This window comes from Onychomys torridus, chromosome 11, assembly GCF_903995425.1.
Source record: "Onychomys torridus chromosome 11, mOncTor1.1, whole genome shotgun sequence".
NCBI lineage: Eukaryota > Metazoa > Chordata > Mammalia > Rodentia > Cricetidae > Onychomys > Onychomys torridus.
Window position 1 is genome coordinate 59,231,614 of NC_050453.1, and position 16,523 is coordinate 59,248,136.

The window sequence follows — 16,523 nt, forward strand, 5'->3', positions numbered from 1 at the left end:
GATTACTGTGACAGGCACATAGACACAGCTTGGAACCTTGCCTTCATCAAGGCGGGATGTTTTCTCAAAAACAGTTGCTTCACTTCCTGGTGTTGCGAAATCACGCTTGTTGACCCTCTTAGGTTTCACACCACTTGAAGAAAAGGGAGGAATCCTCGGCACTGAACGGTTCACAGAAAAAAGCAGGTTAACCCTGATGTGCCCGCCACCCTCCCTCCTGCGCAGCTCGAGCCAACTGCAGTCAGCTGAGGGCTCCAGCTGGCTCTCCTCAGCCACATTCAGCTAAGCTCTCCCTGTCTGTACTTCCCCCTCTCCTAGCCTTCCAATTTGAACACACCCTAGGGGGGCCTGACTCAGGCTTGAGGTCATGGTTATTGACTGGAACTACTGTCAGCTGAACCTCATTCAGGGCCCTAGCTCAACACCAATACCCTGTGTGAAAACCCCACCGGCCACCCAGCCAGCCTCTCTCTCTCTCCTTTGAACATATTTGGTTTGTTCCTTTCTCATTGTTTATGGCTCATTTCACCGGGGACTACAATCCTTTGTGGTTGTGTATTCTATAAACTCCAGGAGATCAAGCCCTGAGCCTCGGTCACATTTCATTTACCTCCTATAGCCTCAGCCAAGGTCTTTTCTGTGCAAGGGATGAGTTCTGACTAGAACTTCTGTGGGAAATGTAACACACTGCGTGATTATTGTTTTTCTGTGAAAATGCTCTTTGGATAGCTAAGAGCAGGTCCTCACCAGACCTGCTCTAGAGAGAAGCCTATTCATTCATTCAACAAGTATTTTATTTTATGTGTGTGGGTATTTTGCCTGCATGCATATATATGTGCACCATGTACAAGCCTGGTGCCATGGATCCCCTGGAACTGGAGTTACAAACAGTTGTGAGTTGCCATCTGGGTGCTGAGAACTGAACCCCGGTCCTCTAGAGAAGCACCCAGTGCTCTTAACTACTGAGCCATTTCTGCAGCCCATGTATTTTTTTTTTTTTTTTTTTTTTTTTTAAGACAGGGTCTCACTATGAAACCCAGGCTGGCCTGGGACTTGTGGTCTGCCAGCCTCTGCCTACCACGCAAGTGCTCTGATCCTAGTCTTCAACAAGCACACTTTAAGCATCTACCATGTGCTAAAAGGGAAGTGAGACCCTGGGGATCTAGTAATTAAGGAGGCTGATGAAGCTCTGCTTACACGGAAACTTTCTTCAGGCAAAGTGAAAGGTCATCAACAAGGGGGAAATCATGGCAGAGCAGAGAGTCCCAGGCTGAAAATAAACCGGAGTGGGGTGTCGGCACTGGGACGCCTCTCTAGTAAGTGACCCACAGGGTGAACTGCTGGGCCAAAGAAGGTCTGTGAAGGGATAGTCTAGACCAAGGGACAGACAGATAAACCTTTGAGGTAGGGGAAGGTGGGGAGAAGACCTGGGTGGTTGAATGAGTTCCAGAAGAGGGAAAAGAAGTTTGCGTGTGTGTGTGTGTGTGTGTGTGTGTGTGTGTGTGTGTGTGTGTGTTAACAGGAAGTGGGTGAGAGACTAGCCAAAGCTTTTGCCTTAGAAGAGGACTTGTCTTGGTTTTTTTTTTTTGTTGTTGTTGTTGTTTTGTTTTTCTTTAATACTGTCTCTCTGTGTGTATATGCACATGAGTGCAGGTCACTGAAGAGGCCAGAAGAGGGCATCAGAGCCTCTGGAGTGGGAGTTGCAAAGCCTCTTGATGTGAGCAGGGCGAGTCCAACTCTGACCCTCTGGAAGAGCAGTGAGTGCTCTAAATGGCTGAGTCATCTCTCCAGCCCCACCCCATTGTTGTTAATTGTCTGTGAACTTGAGCAAATTTTCTGGGCCTTAATTTATGCATGTGTATACTTAATCTTGGAGGTGTAGTGGCCCAGGCCCAGTGTCCCATGACTCAGCAGGCACAAGCTACATAGGAAAACCCTGTCTCAAAAACCTAAAACCCTTGGGAGTCCGGTGCCTGTGGTGTGACACCTTGTACAGCCTTGGTGCAGTGGGAAGTGTGCCTGGCTCTGCTGAATCCCTATGGGAGACCTCGATTTGGGGGATGTGGGGGTGCAGGGTGGCTTGGAGGAGAGGGCTGGGGGTGAGAGGAGGGAGGAGGGGGGATCTGTGGGTGGTATGTATAGTGAGTGGAAGATTTCTTAATAAAGAAAAAATAAAAAGAAAAAAAAAACCAAAAAACCTAAAACCCTAGACCAAATCAAAACCAAACAAAAATAACAAAACCCATTAATCTCAGGTCACAGTTAGGGCTCCTTTGAGAATGACCTTGGAGGGCAAAGGGGTTTCAGAGTAAAGGCCAGTGCTCTTTCTCAAGCTGGGCGGGCTCTTTTCTTTTTGAATTGTATGTTTGTGTGCTTTTGTGTACATGTTATTTTGTAATGAAAAACTTTTAAATGGGGGGGGACCTTTAATCTCTAGAGTTCTTGTGAGGATTAAGTGGTCTAAGAACTAACTTCACCATGCTGGCTTTCTGATTGGTTTCAGAAAACCAGGCACCGTGGGAGAGGCTGGGGTGAAGGGATCCTTTAGAGCTGTGCTTCTCAACCTTCCTATTGCTGCAGCCCTTTAGTATGGGCTGAGAACCACTGCTCTAGAGCGTGGAGTCCTCCAGCACTCCATTCTCTCTTGCTCTGATATATTCCCTCCCCCCCCCCCCCCCCCCCCCTCCACCCTTCTTCCCCTCCTCACCTTTCTCTCTCTTTCTTTTTCTGCCATGATTTCTCACTTCCCCCTTCACATTCTTTCGAGCTACAGCATCTCAACAGCCCCAAATCTGGAAGATATTTTAGACACAGCATCGCTCATGTTTATTCTGTACTTTTCTTTTTTTTTTTTTTGCCTTGCTTTAAAAATCAAGTGTTTTCATGTTTTCCACGTCTCTCTTAATTAAAAGGGCAGCATCTGTATCAAAATGTAAGTGATTTTGTACAAAGGTATGGCCCGGGATGATTATCTTTTTCCACTGAAGTCACGGTCTCTTAATAGAAAATGGCTCCCACCACTGGATTAAAGGATTAGAAAGATTTTGTCTCCAGGCATCTGGGGCTTGCTGTGTTGGAGACATCTCTCTATCAGCAGGCTGAGGAGGGCCACTCAGGATGCTCTCCAAAGGCCAGTAACTTCTGAGTCACCCCAGAGATGCTCTGGATCCAGCTTGGATGTCATGTTCCACTGCTGGCTACCTTTGGCTAGCTCTGTGGGAGCCGTTGCAGAAGTGACATCCACAGGGTGGATGGGCAAGACAGTAGAGCTGAGGTCACTGATGGAAACAGAGGCCTGAGTAATTGGTAAAGCAGGCCCTGAGGCAAAGGGCAACAACATTAGACACCTGCCCTCCCATTGTTGTGTGCCCTATGCTTGCCCAAGAAAGGACATTGTTCTCTGTGCGCATTCCAATGTGTGCGGATGCCAGGGATGGAGCTGTGGACCCAGCCTCCTCCATCTCCACTCAGCTCTCATTTAAAGGGGCCTTCTGGCTGGGAAAACAGGGCACATCAAGTGGAGGATGGGGTCTATTTCCCTTTTATCCTTCTTTCTTGGGAGTGGACATCTAGTGATGGTAGTGGCTGACTATGGTAACCAGCCCACTTGACTCCAGCCAGGAGTGACTTGCTCTAGGTCACACAAGAACACAGTAAGAAATGGCAAAGTGAACTTTCCTCCACACCAACCGGGTGACACAGTAGAGCCACAGCAGGGAGACGATCTTTCAGTACTCTGACCTTTAGGGTCCCTGACCCAAATCCTTTCTTTCTCAAGGTCTGTTCTTCAGGGTGGTGGGTGAATGAAGCCTGGGCTATGCGCAAAAGGCAGCCCAGGACTTCAGCATTGGTGTAAGTAAGCTGCATGTGACATACTGACAGCCACTTTCGAATATGAGCAGGGTGGAGATTTACACCCCTGTGGATATCGAAGTCAGGGCATCCACAAAAACTACTGCCAGTGTGGGGGTCTCAGATTGAACACCACCTCAGACTGTGAGGAGTAAGTGATCAGATAGAGATGAGGAGGCTCAGGGAAGACATGATCACTAACTGCCAGATCCGGACTCCTCAGGGTGGACTAGCTCCCCCTCAGTCCAGATGCTCTGACGCTGAAGAAAGTGAAGACCAAGGGACCGGGGCAAGAGAGACGGCCCTTGGGTCACTGAGCCCTGTGTCTCTAGACGCCTCTCCTTCCCAGGCAGTCCCCTCAGTGCCCCACCATGGAGTTCAGTTGCCAAGAAATGGAGGGGAGGATGGGGTATGAGGACAGGAGGATGTCTTTGGTTAAGTCTAGGCTTTGGTTGCTTGGTCTCTTCGGGTTATTATTGGTCTGGGTGACAGCTGGGCATGGCAAGAACATGCAGAAGGAGGGACTGGAGTGGATTTGGGGCCATTCTAAGCTCCCAAGATCTTCCATGCCATCTGGTGGGGGCCAAAGAAGGGCAATCATGCCAGGAATGTCTGTCCACTCCCTCCCCACTCACACCCTGAGCAAATGGGGAGCAGCTCAAAAGAAACGCGATAGCGGGTCTTTGGAGTGGAGTTTCTCTCCTTCCGGTATGTCTGGAAAATATGTGTTGCCAGAATAGCCGGACGAATTAAGAGAAGTCTATCTTCTGTCTGAGTCAGGCTTTGGACTCAGGGGAGTGGGCTTTCCTGCTAGCCTGAAGTTGAAGAAGCACAAAGAGTACCTCTTAGTGGTAGAAACACCCTGCACAACATGGGGACAGACTCAGAAAAGGCACACAGTGGAAGAGGGAACCTTCAGACTCCTTCCACACCAGAGAGGCTGTGCTACACAGCCTTTTAGAGACTGTGATGTCTAAAACGCCACCACTCCTGTCCGTCCCCTCTGCTGGCTGATGGTGCAGCTCTTTCCCCAGAGTCCCTTCTAGGTCCCCAAACTCAATGACACCGAGTGACAGAGTCCAAGGACAAACGTGCAGGTCTCTCCCATACTGGAGCCTTACATATATAGAAAAGTGACTTGAGTCTGTGACCTCATGGGGAGGCCTTGGGGGTGTCTAAGCAAAGGAGGAAGGACGGAGGAAGGCAGCGCTGGTTTACTGAGCTGGGGCCTCAAGAGATTTCGGGAAAACTACGCATCCCTCTAGTTCAGGAGTCGGGACATAAAAACTGCCTTAGGTGGGCTCCTAGCTGTCTGTGGGAACTTGAGCAGTCTGGGTCCACTCTAGTGACCTCTGGGAAAACTGCAGATCTACACCACCCAACTCAACCCTCCTGGGGGACCCTTGGGAAGGACAAATGGAAGAGAGAGCTAGCCAGCAGATAGCCTGACTATAGCTTATTCAGGGGCACTGAGTTCTGAATTAAATGAGGAGCTCTGAGGCTACCTCCTGTCATTCCCAGGTCCCTGAGGGCTGGGAAGGGAGGATCCTTACAAAGATAAAGAGCTTCAGTCCTCAGCCTACTTGGTCTTGTAGCCACCAAAATCATTTAATTAGAATACAATGGTCCTGTAGCCACCAAAAACATTTAATTAAAAACTGAAATTAAAATAAAGCATCACTCCAAGATGGCTTTATTGGTGACTGCTACCAAGTCTTTTTGACACAGTCCCCAGAGAAGGCAAAGAGACAACCTCCTGACTCATTTTATGAGGCTAGCAGGGCCATAAAACTCACATTAGTTTCTTATTGTCAGAGACACTGGCTGGGGTAGCAGGGCTATCCCAGAGTGTCAGAAGTGTGCAGTTCCACTTTATGTAGTAATTTACATGTGCAAAAATGGAAAAGAATACATTCATCTAATCTTGCAAATGTACCTAAATGCCTGTAATAGAACATGACCAAGTTAGAATAATCCTAGGAGTATCAGAATTTAAGAGGGAGAATAGTTAATAATAATTTATTTTATTAGTAGAGTAAAACAAGAAATCTTTAAATAAATATTTGACAAATTCTTGTCCATGGCCATGAAAATCCTTAGCAAAGTGGGAACAGAGGGAAGCTTCCTTGGTCTGATAGAACTCTTATTAAGCTAAGCTTGGTAGTGCACATCTCAGATCTCTGCACTTGGGAAGTAGAGTCATAAAGTGGAGGATCACCAGTTCAAGGTCATCCTCAGCTGCAGAGTAAGTTTGAGGCCAGCCTGGGCTACATGTGAAAACAAACCCAACAAATTCCACAACAAATAATGTGTTTAATGCTGAAACATTGAGAATTTCCTCTTTTAGAGCAAGAACAAGACAACAGTGCCTGTGTTGCTGCTAATATTCAGTGCATCCTGGAGAGCTTGCTATAATCAGTAGGCAAGAAAATGGACAAAAGGCATAGTGTAGGCTTTGGAACAAAAGAACAGAAATGAACTAGAGCAGACGATGTGGTTGTCTATGTCGAACCCTAGGCAGAACTGCGACATAATTAGCAAAACTAATGAAAGGAAGCTGAGTGTGGTAGTGTATGCCAGGAGCCTGAGGTGGAGAGGGAGAGGGGTGTAAATCCCAGAGAAGTCTGAGACCTGCCTCAAAAATGAAACAAAACAAAAAACTAGAGAGTTGGAAAAGTTGCTAGATACAATGTTAATACACAAAAGTCAGCAACATTACCACACCATGCTCCTGTAGTAGCTAAAGAGAAAGTTAAACTTTTTTGTTGTTGTGTTGCCTCTTTTGTTTTATGGAGACAAGGTTTCTCTGTGTAGCCCTGACTGTCCTAGAACTCCCTTTGTAGACCAGGCAAGCCTTGAACTCAGAGATCTGCCTGCCTCTGCCTCCCAAGTGCTAGGATTAAAGGCATGCACCGCCACATCTGTCCTGAAAGTTGAACTTTTATGAAGGGTGAAATTTACAGTTAAGAATCAAAACTTAAACCTAGAAATAATGTGTGAGATATTTAAGGAGAATATTATAAAATTTCATTAAAATACTTTGTGAAATGACATCTGAACACAGAAACACCTCGTGGCTGCTGCTAGGGAGGTACAATGTCAAAAAGATACTGATTTCCCCAAATAGGTCCACAGTAAAATGCAATTTTGATCAAGCCTGGAAAGACTTTCTAGTGGAATTTAGTAAGATGATTCTAATATCTCTGTGGAGAAACAAGTGCTGAGGGCAGCTGAGGCATTCCTAAACTAAGACTCCATGGAAGAGCTTCCTGTTGTGGGCATTAAAACTTCCCATTCAGTTTCGTGGATGAGTGAGGTCCTGGGGCAGAGAAAACTCTAGGTCAGAAGCACTCAGAGATTCCCTTCACATACAGAAATGCTGCACAGCACAGGGGAGTAGGGAAGGGACAGATTGGCTACTAAACGGGGCTGGAAAAAGAAAGTAAACAGGACCTACCTCACAGTGTCTACAAATGTCCATTTCAGAAGGATTAAGCCTTAAAAGAAAAAAGAAAAAAACAAACAAACAAAAAAACTCCTGTTAGAATACAGAAAAATCTCTTTGACTTTAGAGAAAATTTTCTTTTTTCTTTTTCTTTTTTCGGCTGTTTTGGTCTTTGATAGAGGGTCTTGCTGTGTTGCCCTGGCTGATGTAAATCTTTATATAGACCTGTGATTTTCCCATCTTTGCCTCCCAAGGGTTGACATCACTGGTGTGAGCCACTATATCTGACTTAGAAAAAGATATTTTACCTGGTGGTGCACACCTTTAATCCCAGCACTCAGGAGGCAGAGGTAGGCAGAACTCTGTGAGTTCAAGGCCAGCGTGGTCTACAGAGCGAGATCCAGGGCAGGCACCAAAACTACACAGAGAAATCCTGTCTTGAAAAACAAACAAATAATAAACAAACAAACAAAAAACAAAAATAGAAGAAAAGAAAAAGATATTTTAAGACACAGAAAACCCAAACTGTAAAGGATAAGAATGATGAGCACAGATGCATTAAAAAGATGCCTAGAAAGGGTGATCCTCACCATTAGTCCAGTGCTCAGAATCCTAAGGCAGGAAGGCTTTGAGTTCTGAGTCAGTGTGGACTGTAAAGTGAAGAGAGAGGGGTGGAGGTAAATGAGAGAGAGAGAGAGAGAGAGAGAGAGAGAGAGAGAGAGAGAGAGAGAAACAGAGACAGAGACAGAGACAGAGTCAGACAGACACAGAGAGACAGAGACAGACAGAGAGTGAGCAAACTATCAAAGAATTTAAATTAAGAATATGTAAAGAGCCCCTGCGCTTCAATAAGATGTGACAGGTCACCCAACAGAAAAATGGCAGGAGACACTATGGACAAGTGGACAAACTCATACAGCTTGTAGGCAGGCACAGGAAGCATACTAAAGCTAATGAGAAACTAGGAGGTGTGGATTAAGGCACAATGAGATACTAGCTGACCCCTTAACATGCTTGTCATGATGGTGACTCTAAGGTGTTGCTGATGCTGTGTGCTTACTTGGGTGGTGGCTTCATGAATTTATGCACACACATATTTTGAACACTCTTATGTATATATAATATAGTTTATAATTGAAACAAAATAAAAACAGCAAAGAGTTTCAGCTCTGGGTAGGCTATGATCCATTTGAAAGTGGAGAGAGCTTAGCCAGCAGAGTTGGGTTGCTCCTTTGCTTGGAGTTTTGGTAGGTGTGTCAGATGTGATGCACATCATCAGAGAGAAGGCTACAGGGACTTCTTTAGGACACAAAAGGTACAGCACCATTAGAGAAAGTGATAGATATTCACTGAAAAACTCCACATTCTTTTCTTTATAAACAAACAAACAAACAAGAAGTTGGGAGATGGTGGCGCACGCCTTTAAACCCAGCACTCGGGAGGCAGAGGCAAGTGGATCTCTATGAGTTCTAGGCTAGCCTGATCTACAGAGTGAGTTCCAGGACAGTCAAGGCTACACCAAGAAACCCTCTCTCAATAAACAACAACAAAAAACATTTATTTTTATGTATGTGGGTATTTTACCTTGCACATTTGTCTGTGTACCACTTGGATGCATGGTGCCCAGGGAGACCAGAAGAGGGTGTCAGACCCCCTGGAACTGGAGTTACAGACTGTTGTGAGCCACCATGTGGGTGCTGGGAATGGAATCCAAGTCCTATTCTCTGGAAAGGCAGCCAGTGCTCTTAACCACTGAGGCATTTCTCAGGCCCTTAACCACACATTCTTTTCAAACTCTACACTCCAATTCCAGCACTAACAATCCAAGCCTGGGCACAGAGGCCACCCTGGGCTGCATTATCTACTTGATAAGTTAAAATGATTGTGGAGGTAACAGGTAGTCTGGCGGGTACACAGAATAAGGCTGGTTTAAGAATGATGCTTGCTGAACTTCAGAAAGAGAGGAGGGATGTCTCTCTCAGGCAATGGGAGCAGGAAGTCACCCAGAAAAGATAAGAAGGCACCTTAGTAGCCGAAGGTTTTCCTGTGTTCCACCCCGTCTGCAGCGGCTCAGACCCAAGTAAACACACAGAGACTTACAGTAATTAAAACTGCTTGGCCATTAGCTCAGGCTAACCACCAACTAGCTCCTATACCTAAACCCAGCCCATTTCTGTTCATCTATGTGTCACCACGTGTTCTGTGGCTTTACCTGTGTGTCATTACATGCTGCTCCCTGGCCGGCAGGCTGGCATCTCCTGATTCAGCCTTCCTCTTTCTAGAAATCTCCTTGTCTGCTTATCCCTCATGTGTTTCCTGCCTGGCTACTGGCCAATCAGTGTTTTATTAAACCAGTGTACAAAAGCATTATTCCACAGCACACCTTGTATGTAGAGAACTAAATAAGGACAAGTAAGGCCAGACTTGGCCTGTCCTTATCATCCTGCAGCGGTACACAGTATCAGAGATGAAGTCTTCCCCCTCCATCTGGAACTGGCCTTCCCACGATTGGAGGTAACAGCCCTGCAGCTTGCTGGCCCTCCTGCCAATGGCAAATGCTGTTAGGCAATATCACTCCTTGTAAACCCCACCCCAGCCCCAACTAGCTGCTGGCACCTGGCAAATGCTCAAGAAACAGAGTTTTCAAGCTTCGTTAATTTTATATGCCCAGGCCACCTGTATAATTGGACTTTATAGAGGAAAGAGCTGTGGTTTAAAGACAGGAGAGGGACAGGGGGCAAGAAGTAGATCTGGGGCAGGCCCTGCCTCCCTCATTATCTTGACTTGGACATGGCCCTGGAACCTGTGCCCGCATGTGAGGTCCTGTAGGAGTGACAGTGAGAAATCAAGGCACTCAGTAATGTATGGATAGCCCAGCACAGATGCATGGGTAGTACAGTGTAGACGCTCAGCACACATACCTTGGGTCTGTCCATCACAGAGGGTAGAGGAGGCAATTGCATTGCGAGGGCTTTCACCCAGGAAGGAAATGTCCACAGTGGTTTGAGCACAAACCTAGGCTAGGAGTCTTATCTAAACGCCCACTTTGCTACACACTGGCCCTGTGACTAGAGGATGATAGATGATACTTTATAGGGACACACGCGAGTGTTAAAGGAATTGGGTTCACTCCATAAATCTTGACCACGTGACTCATCCCTGCCTTGTATGGTCCCCATGCAGGCAAGAAATGTTCATTCCTAGCAGCTGGATGCTGACATTAAAGGACAAATGATGCTTAATAGGTAAGCTCTGGAGGGCAGTGCCCCGTTGCGCGATGGTCCTTCAGTAGGGGAATTCTCTGGAGTGCAGAACTGATTTCTATACAGGAAGATAAAATGGGAGGAAACGATCTGGGAATTTCGCTTAGCAGTCCCCAGTGGAGGCTTTGTCCTGTATGCGCAAAGCATGGTGCTCCGTCTCTAGTACTACACTAAAATTTTTAAAAACAGGAAACAAATGACCTGATTTTTTTACTGAGCTTCAAGCATGAACAACAGAAGAAGAGAACCAGTGTCTGAGGAGCCTGAGATCTGGGGACAGAGTTCACTGTCCGCCGAGAACCACAGTTGCAGACCTGAATGAGGTAGGCCATGCTACAGGGTGGCATCTCTGATGTGCCAAGGCCCATGGGAAGGTCCTACAGGAGACAACCCAAGGCTGGCTCTGTGTGGGTGACTACACTGTCAAGAGTAAGACACTTGCCCTGTAGTGCAGCCTGGGGTGGTGAAGGGGGGTGATAAGCCACACTGAACAGAGCCCCAGAGTGCCTGGTCACTGACGGAGCTGGCCTGGACCGAGGCAGGGACACAAAGGCCTGACCACTCCTGTTATTACCTACAAGGCCACCAATAAGATGAGAACTGGGACGGCAGTTGGCCTAAGATTCAGAGAAATAGGCGTTGTTCTGGGAGACATGGGCACGAGGCCATAATGGCCGTCACTGAACCGGCATTTTGAATAAGACATCATGCTAGAGGAAGGATCAGGGCCAGGGCAAGGTGAGTGAGGAGAACCAAGACAGGGGCTCTGGCCTTTGAACTAAGTCAACCAAGCAGCCAGGGAAGAGCGGGCCACCCATAATGACCCAACATCTGAGGATGACATGAACAAGTCTTTGGGGATTTTAGGAAGTGACCTCCGCTGAGGGATCTTTCCAACCACACTGTTTAGTAGTCCCACCCACACCCACTTCCAGTCTGCAGCCACACAGGCTGTCCTTTGTAGCACTCACTATCACCTGAAAGTGTCCCATTTGTTCACTGTCTGCTGAATATTGATATTGGCCCCGGAAAGGCCAACCCCAGACATGTTGCACTACCTCCCACCCCACCCCACCCCGAACTGCACACTGCCCCACCCCCACGTGCCACCCGACTCCAGGATTGAGATGTTACAGGTGCTCGGCTTGTGGGGAGAGAGGCAGCTGTAGTGGAGGACACAGGACCACAGGCCCAGAGACCACAGTGGAGGCAGAAACATCAACATGAGCACAAATAGCTTTAGGTGTACTGAGTGCTCCAGACTCAGAAAGATCCACTCAGAAAAGGGGGCGCCCCTGGGTAAGCTGGGTGAGGGGGCTGCCTGGAGGTGCCCAGCTGGGATCTGGATGGCTGAGGTTAACATGGACAGCTAGGTGCTAGGGGACAGAATTCGTGTGGTAAGAGATCAGATTGGGAAAAGAGGCCAGGGCCTGGCAGGGGTCTCAACGCTGCTGCAGCTGCTGCTAAGGACTTTATTCCTTAAGTTGGGAAAGCTATTAATCATTTCTAAGCAAGGAAGTGATTGGATTAGATCCCTGATTTGTAAAGATCAAGCTGGTTGGGTATGAAGAAGGGAGAGTCAGGGAGCCGAGAGAGCAGAGAAAAGCCATGTCTGAGTGAGAGGTGACCTGCCTGGGCTGAGGCAGGGCATGGGTCTTGGGGGTAGGGTGGGAATGGGATCATGAACACCAGAGAGAGGCCATGGGCCATACTTCCCTATGGATAAAACTAGCCCAGACAAAAGGTTTGCTATCTGGGAGGACTTTGGCCATTTGAACTCTCAGGAGAGCATATTGTACTGACATGGGAGTGTGTTGGCTTCTTAGCCAGCAGATGCTGACTCTCAACCAGGCACCAGATATCCCCTCCCAGTCACCCAGACAGCAGGAGAGCCCCCATCTGACAGAAGGAACCCCCAGACTGTTTCCTCATCTGAAGCCATTAGTACAGGGTGGGCCTATAGTCATTCCCGCACTCAGGCATGCTCCATAAGGAAGCTGCCCCTGGACCCTGCTCTAAACCGTTAAGGGATTTCTTCAGGTTCAGAGCCCAGAGGGTGGGAATATGTGCAAAGCAGGCCGTTCTGGGCAGCAGGATGGACTGCAGAAGGCCAGAGGGCAGGCAGGGTGCAGGCATGGACGAGGCATTCTGAGGGCCTTGTGGATGCGCCCCAACAGGAACCCAGTTACCACCCTCTCCCTGACCAAATTCACCCCTAACAGCCCATCCGAGTCACCTCCCCAAACCAGGAAAGTGCGGGACAGGATGGACTTTTAAGGAACGTGAATATTTTCTTTAAATGCAACACCTGAAGCTGCAAGAGATGTGTATTATTCACTTGCTCTTTTATTTTTGGTTGTTTGTTTGGGACAGTGACAGTATCTCATTATATAGTCCAGGCTGCCCTGGTGCTCAAAATCCTCCTGCTTCAGCCCCATGAGTACTGAGATTGTAGGCATGTGACACCCTACCCAGGTAGATCACTCTTTAATAGGTGGTCATCAGGGCACATGCCTGTCTTGGCCTGTTTTTTTGTTGTTGTTTTTGTTTGTTTGTTTGTTTGTTTTGGCCTTTGTTCTGGACTCAGAACTGGCTAGAATCAATCAGTCTTCAATTGAGGTGCCTGTAAAATAATCATTCTGTGTTTGCTACCTACTGGGGGGGGGGCGTCAAGATGAGACAGGTGAAAAACCCCCAAGAGGCTTCATTTCCAAGTGAATGCTTAGTAACAAGATAGTCCACATGGAGAGTGCTCAAGCCCAGGCAGGTGGGCTCAGTCCACCCAAGACTGCTGGCTTCACTAGCAGCAGCAGAGGTAAACTGGGAAAAGCTCTTCTCTGCTGCCATCACGTGTCCATCGGGGAAATAACTGTCAAGCAGAGGTTAAGCATCTTTCCCCAAAGGCTCCCCAAACAAGGACCAGTGGATGTGTGCAGCCTGTCCACGCCCTGTAAGCTGTCACCTGTATGCTGGCACGTGGACTCAGTGAGGTGAGACTTTCATGGGATGTGGCACATCCTGAATGGACCTTCTGGCTCTGACCTTTGCCTTCTCTTGCTCCCTTAGGGAAGTTTCTGAATCAACGGCATGCCTTAGCCTCTTTGAGTTACTACATCACATCAGGGGTGAAAACTAAAAGTTTATTTGCAGGTAAAGGGGCAGCCCAGAAGACACAAAAAGGAAGCCAGGAAGCTGAGCAGAGGCCGGGTCACTGAAAGAATGGAGAAGCCTGCAGCCCCCAGGGAAAGCAGAGGCAGGCTGTTGGGGGAACCCCAGGCCTGGCCTCAGGCTGGAGTGGATGGGGTTCCAGGGACTCAGCTCCAAGTACAGCACTTGCAAGAGTCACTGAACACCAAGCCTGGGGGGCAGCTCTGCTGAAACAGCCGCCCCCCTGCACAGCTGTAGTAACTGGATTTTTCTCCAGGGTTGGGGTAGAGACCGTCAGCTTTGCCTTGGCAGAAGGTATCTAGCCCTGGGCTGGGTCCTTGCTCTGGCTCAGGAAGCTGGTGTGGTCCAGGTGCTTCCTGTTCTGGGCTTCTTGGAGGTGTGGATGGAAGATCTAGGAAGACAAGGAAGATACAACCGATCCTGGCCCAACAGATTCCAAACCACAGGCCAACACACAGCAGCAGCCGCAGGAGGCGGAAGCCCAGCTCTTCACACACCACATCCAGACCACAGCCACAACTACAGCTAGGCACAGCCTGGAAGACAACCTGGGCTATACAGTTGTAAGCAGCTGGTGACCTAGCCATACAATGGTGAGGGGCAGCTAGGGGGTCCCACACAATAGGGTGAGCGCTGGCTTTCTTCTTGGTAAGAGCAAACAGCTGTCCCCAGGCTGAGACCTTTGGAGGGAATCCGTTACCACACTCTGGCATGTATTGCCAATAAGAAACAGGAAAGGGGTGCGAAAGTGCATCGTTTCAACAGTTTCCTTAGCTCCTGGGGTGCATGAATTTGAGAAATCACAATATTGGGGCACAGTTGTTTCCTCATAAGAAAGGCTTATGAGAGGGGTAGGTGTGCACCCCACTCTCTGAATTCAGCCTCTGGTCCCCTGCCCCTTACTCACCCAGCTCCTGCCGCAGCGTCCGGATGAGAGGGTACTGGCCCTGGTTGCAGAAGGCGCCTGTGAAGTCGTCCAAGTCCAGGGCCCAGACCATGGCCCCTCCCAGCCCCTTCTGTTTCAGATAGCTGACCTGGGGGTGGGGGGATGAGCAGGTGTAAGTGATCTAAGTATTACCTACTGGTTGTTACAGTCTCAGTTACTACAGGAAATCAGGTCTCAGCTTCCTGAAGCAAGCTTTGTCTTCATATCTTCATTTCTTCATCACCCTCAGATTCCTGAGGAAATATACTGTGGCTGTGTGTTCCCTCAGAGATCTTCAGGGCACCATGATGTGGAGTGTGTCTGAGAGCTAACGGTTAGGGGGGTTTGGGCCTATTACTGGCCTCACTGTCCTTCATGGGTCCCACCCTGTTCTCAGAGTCCATCTCTGCCTTCTCCACTCTGTCCGCCTACAGTTTCCTCCCTATATGACTACATTCTAGGCCTTAGGACTTGCCTCAAGCACACTTCCTCCACACTCTTTCCTCCCATCTCCTTGAACAGCATCTACACTTCCCTGTGGGAATCTGAAAGTCCCTGCCACTGTCTGTCCCATGAGGCCTGCTGACAAAAAATGTAGCTCTGTCTCTGTCACGGGAGCTAAGGATCTCTTCTGAGAAGAGGAAACACATAAAGGAACCCATATTGGGCAGGATGAAGGGGTCCTGTAAGTAAGTCAATGACATGAATATGCTCCAAATCTGGCCAACAGACTGGATAAAATCACATGTCCCACCCACCACACGTATTTCTCCTTTCAATGTGCCTATAGAGTTAGTATTTTGGTAAAATACAAATCTTGTCAAGAAGACTACTCACGTAGAGAAATCCCCCCACTCCATCTCTCTCTCTGAGTGAGTGTGCATATGTGTTTCTCTGCACTGGGGACTGAACCCTAGGCCTTGTACATGCCAGGCAAGCACACTATCACTGAGCTACATCCCCAGCCTTCATTGTGCCTTTTCTTCATCAATAGGTGATAAATGTTCAAAATACTGTCACATGAAGAGGGGGAAATGGAGCACAGGAACATTCATCCATGAAGAGAGCTGGAGTGCTGGAGGCCTTAGATCTGCCAGGGGCCACACTCTCCCATTAGGGCTGGACCTCACCTTAGCTCTGAAACTCTCCATGTCATCAAATCCCACCCACTGGTTGTCTTGGAAGACGTAGGGCACCTTCTGGTCCTTGATTCTGTGTTCTCCTTTCCAGGAGCAGACCTATAGGAACAGAGCCATATTAGGGAGGAAGAAGAACAGAGCCATATTAGGGAGGAAGAAGAACCCTAGTGGCCCTGACAAACAAGCCTGCCTCCACCTTAGGCTTAAAAGCCATCCTTTAAGACGAACTGGGTGCATTACTTTTTATGATAAAATTTTTATTTCTCAAGGATTGGATTATGCCCCACCTGTAACCTTAACTACACAAGGTTCTGTACTGCCTTTTCCAGGAAATGGCAATCATGTTTTTGTTTCAAAAAGGTTGTTATGACCACCTGTTGTTATGACTACCTTGTTATAACCACCTTGCAATCATGTCTTTGTTTCATGAGGTCATTATGACTAACTTGTTATGCTTATGTTCTGCTCCTATAACCCCACCCATTTGCCTGACAAATCCCCCATTTGGAAACCCCCATATCCCTGAGCTATAAAAACCTTATCTTCCCCAGATCTAATGCTGACCTCTTGAATCTTGCCTTAGGGGAAGGTAGCTTGTGTACATGAATTTTTTTTTTCAGAGCTGAGAACTGAACCCAGGGCCTTATGCTTGCCAGGCAAGTGCTCTACCACTGAGCTAAATCCCCAACCCAGTGTACAGAATTTTAAAGACGCTTTCTTTAATGATTTTG

The 16,523-nt window shown here is 47.9% G+C and overlaps 1 protein-coding gene across 1 annotated transcript in view; it reads right to left on the minus strand.

Annotated features, from left to right (window-relative positions):
• Positions 1-13,803: 13,803 nt before the first annotated feature.
• Positions 13,804-16,523, minus strand: part of Chit1 (chitinase 1) — a 73,108-nt gene continuing 70,388 nt past the window's right edge. Inside the window, exons 10-12 of the mRNA XM_036201977.1 lie at positions 15,784-15,891; positions 14,636-14,762; positions 13,804-14,119 (exon numbers count right to left, since the gene is read on the minus strand). Coding sequence (XP_036057870.1) covers positions 13,875-14,119; positions 14,636-14,762; positions 15,784-15,891 — 480 coding nt within the window. The 3' untranslated portion in view covers positions 13,804-13,874. The remainder of the gene's footprint in view (positions 14,120-14,635; positions 14,763-15,783; positions 15,892-16,523) is intronic.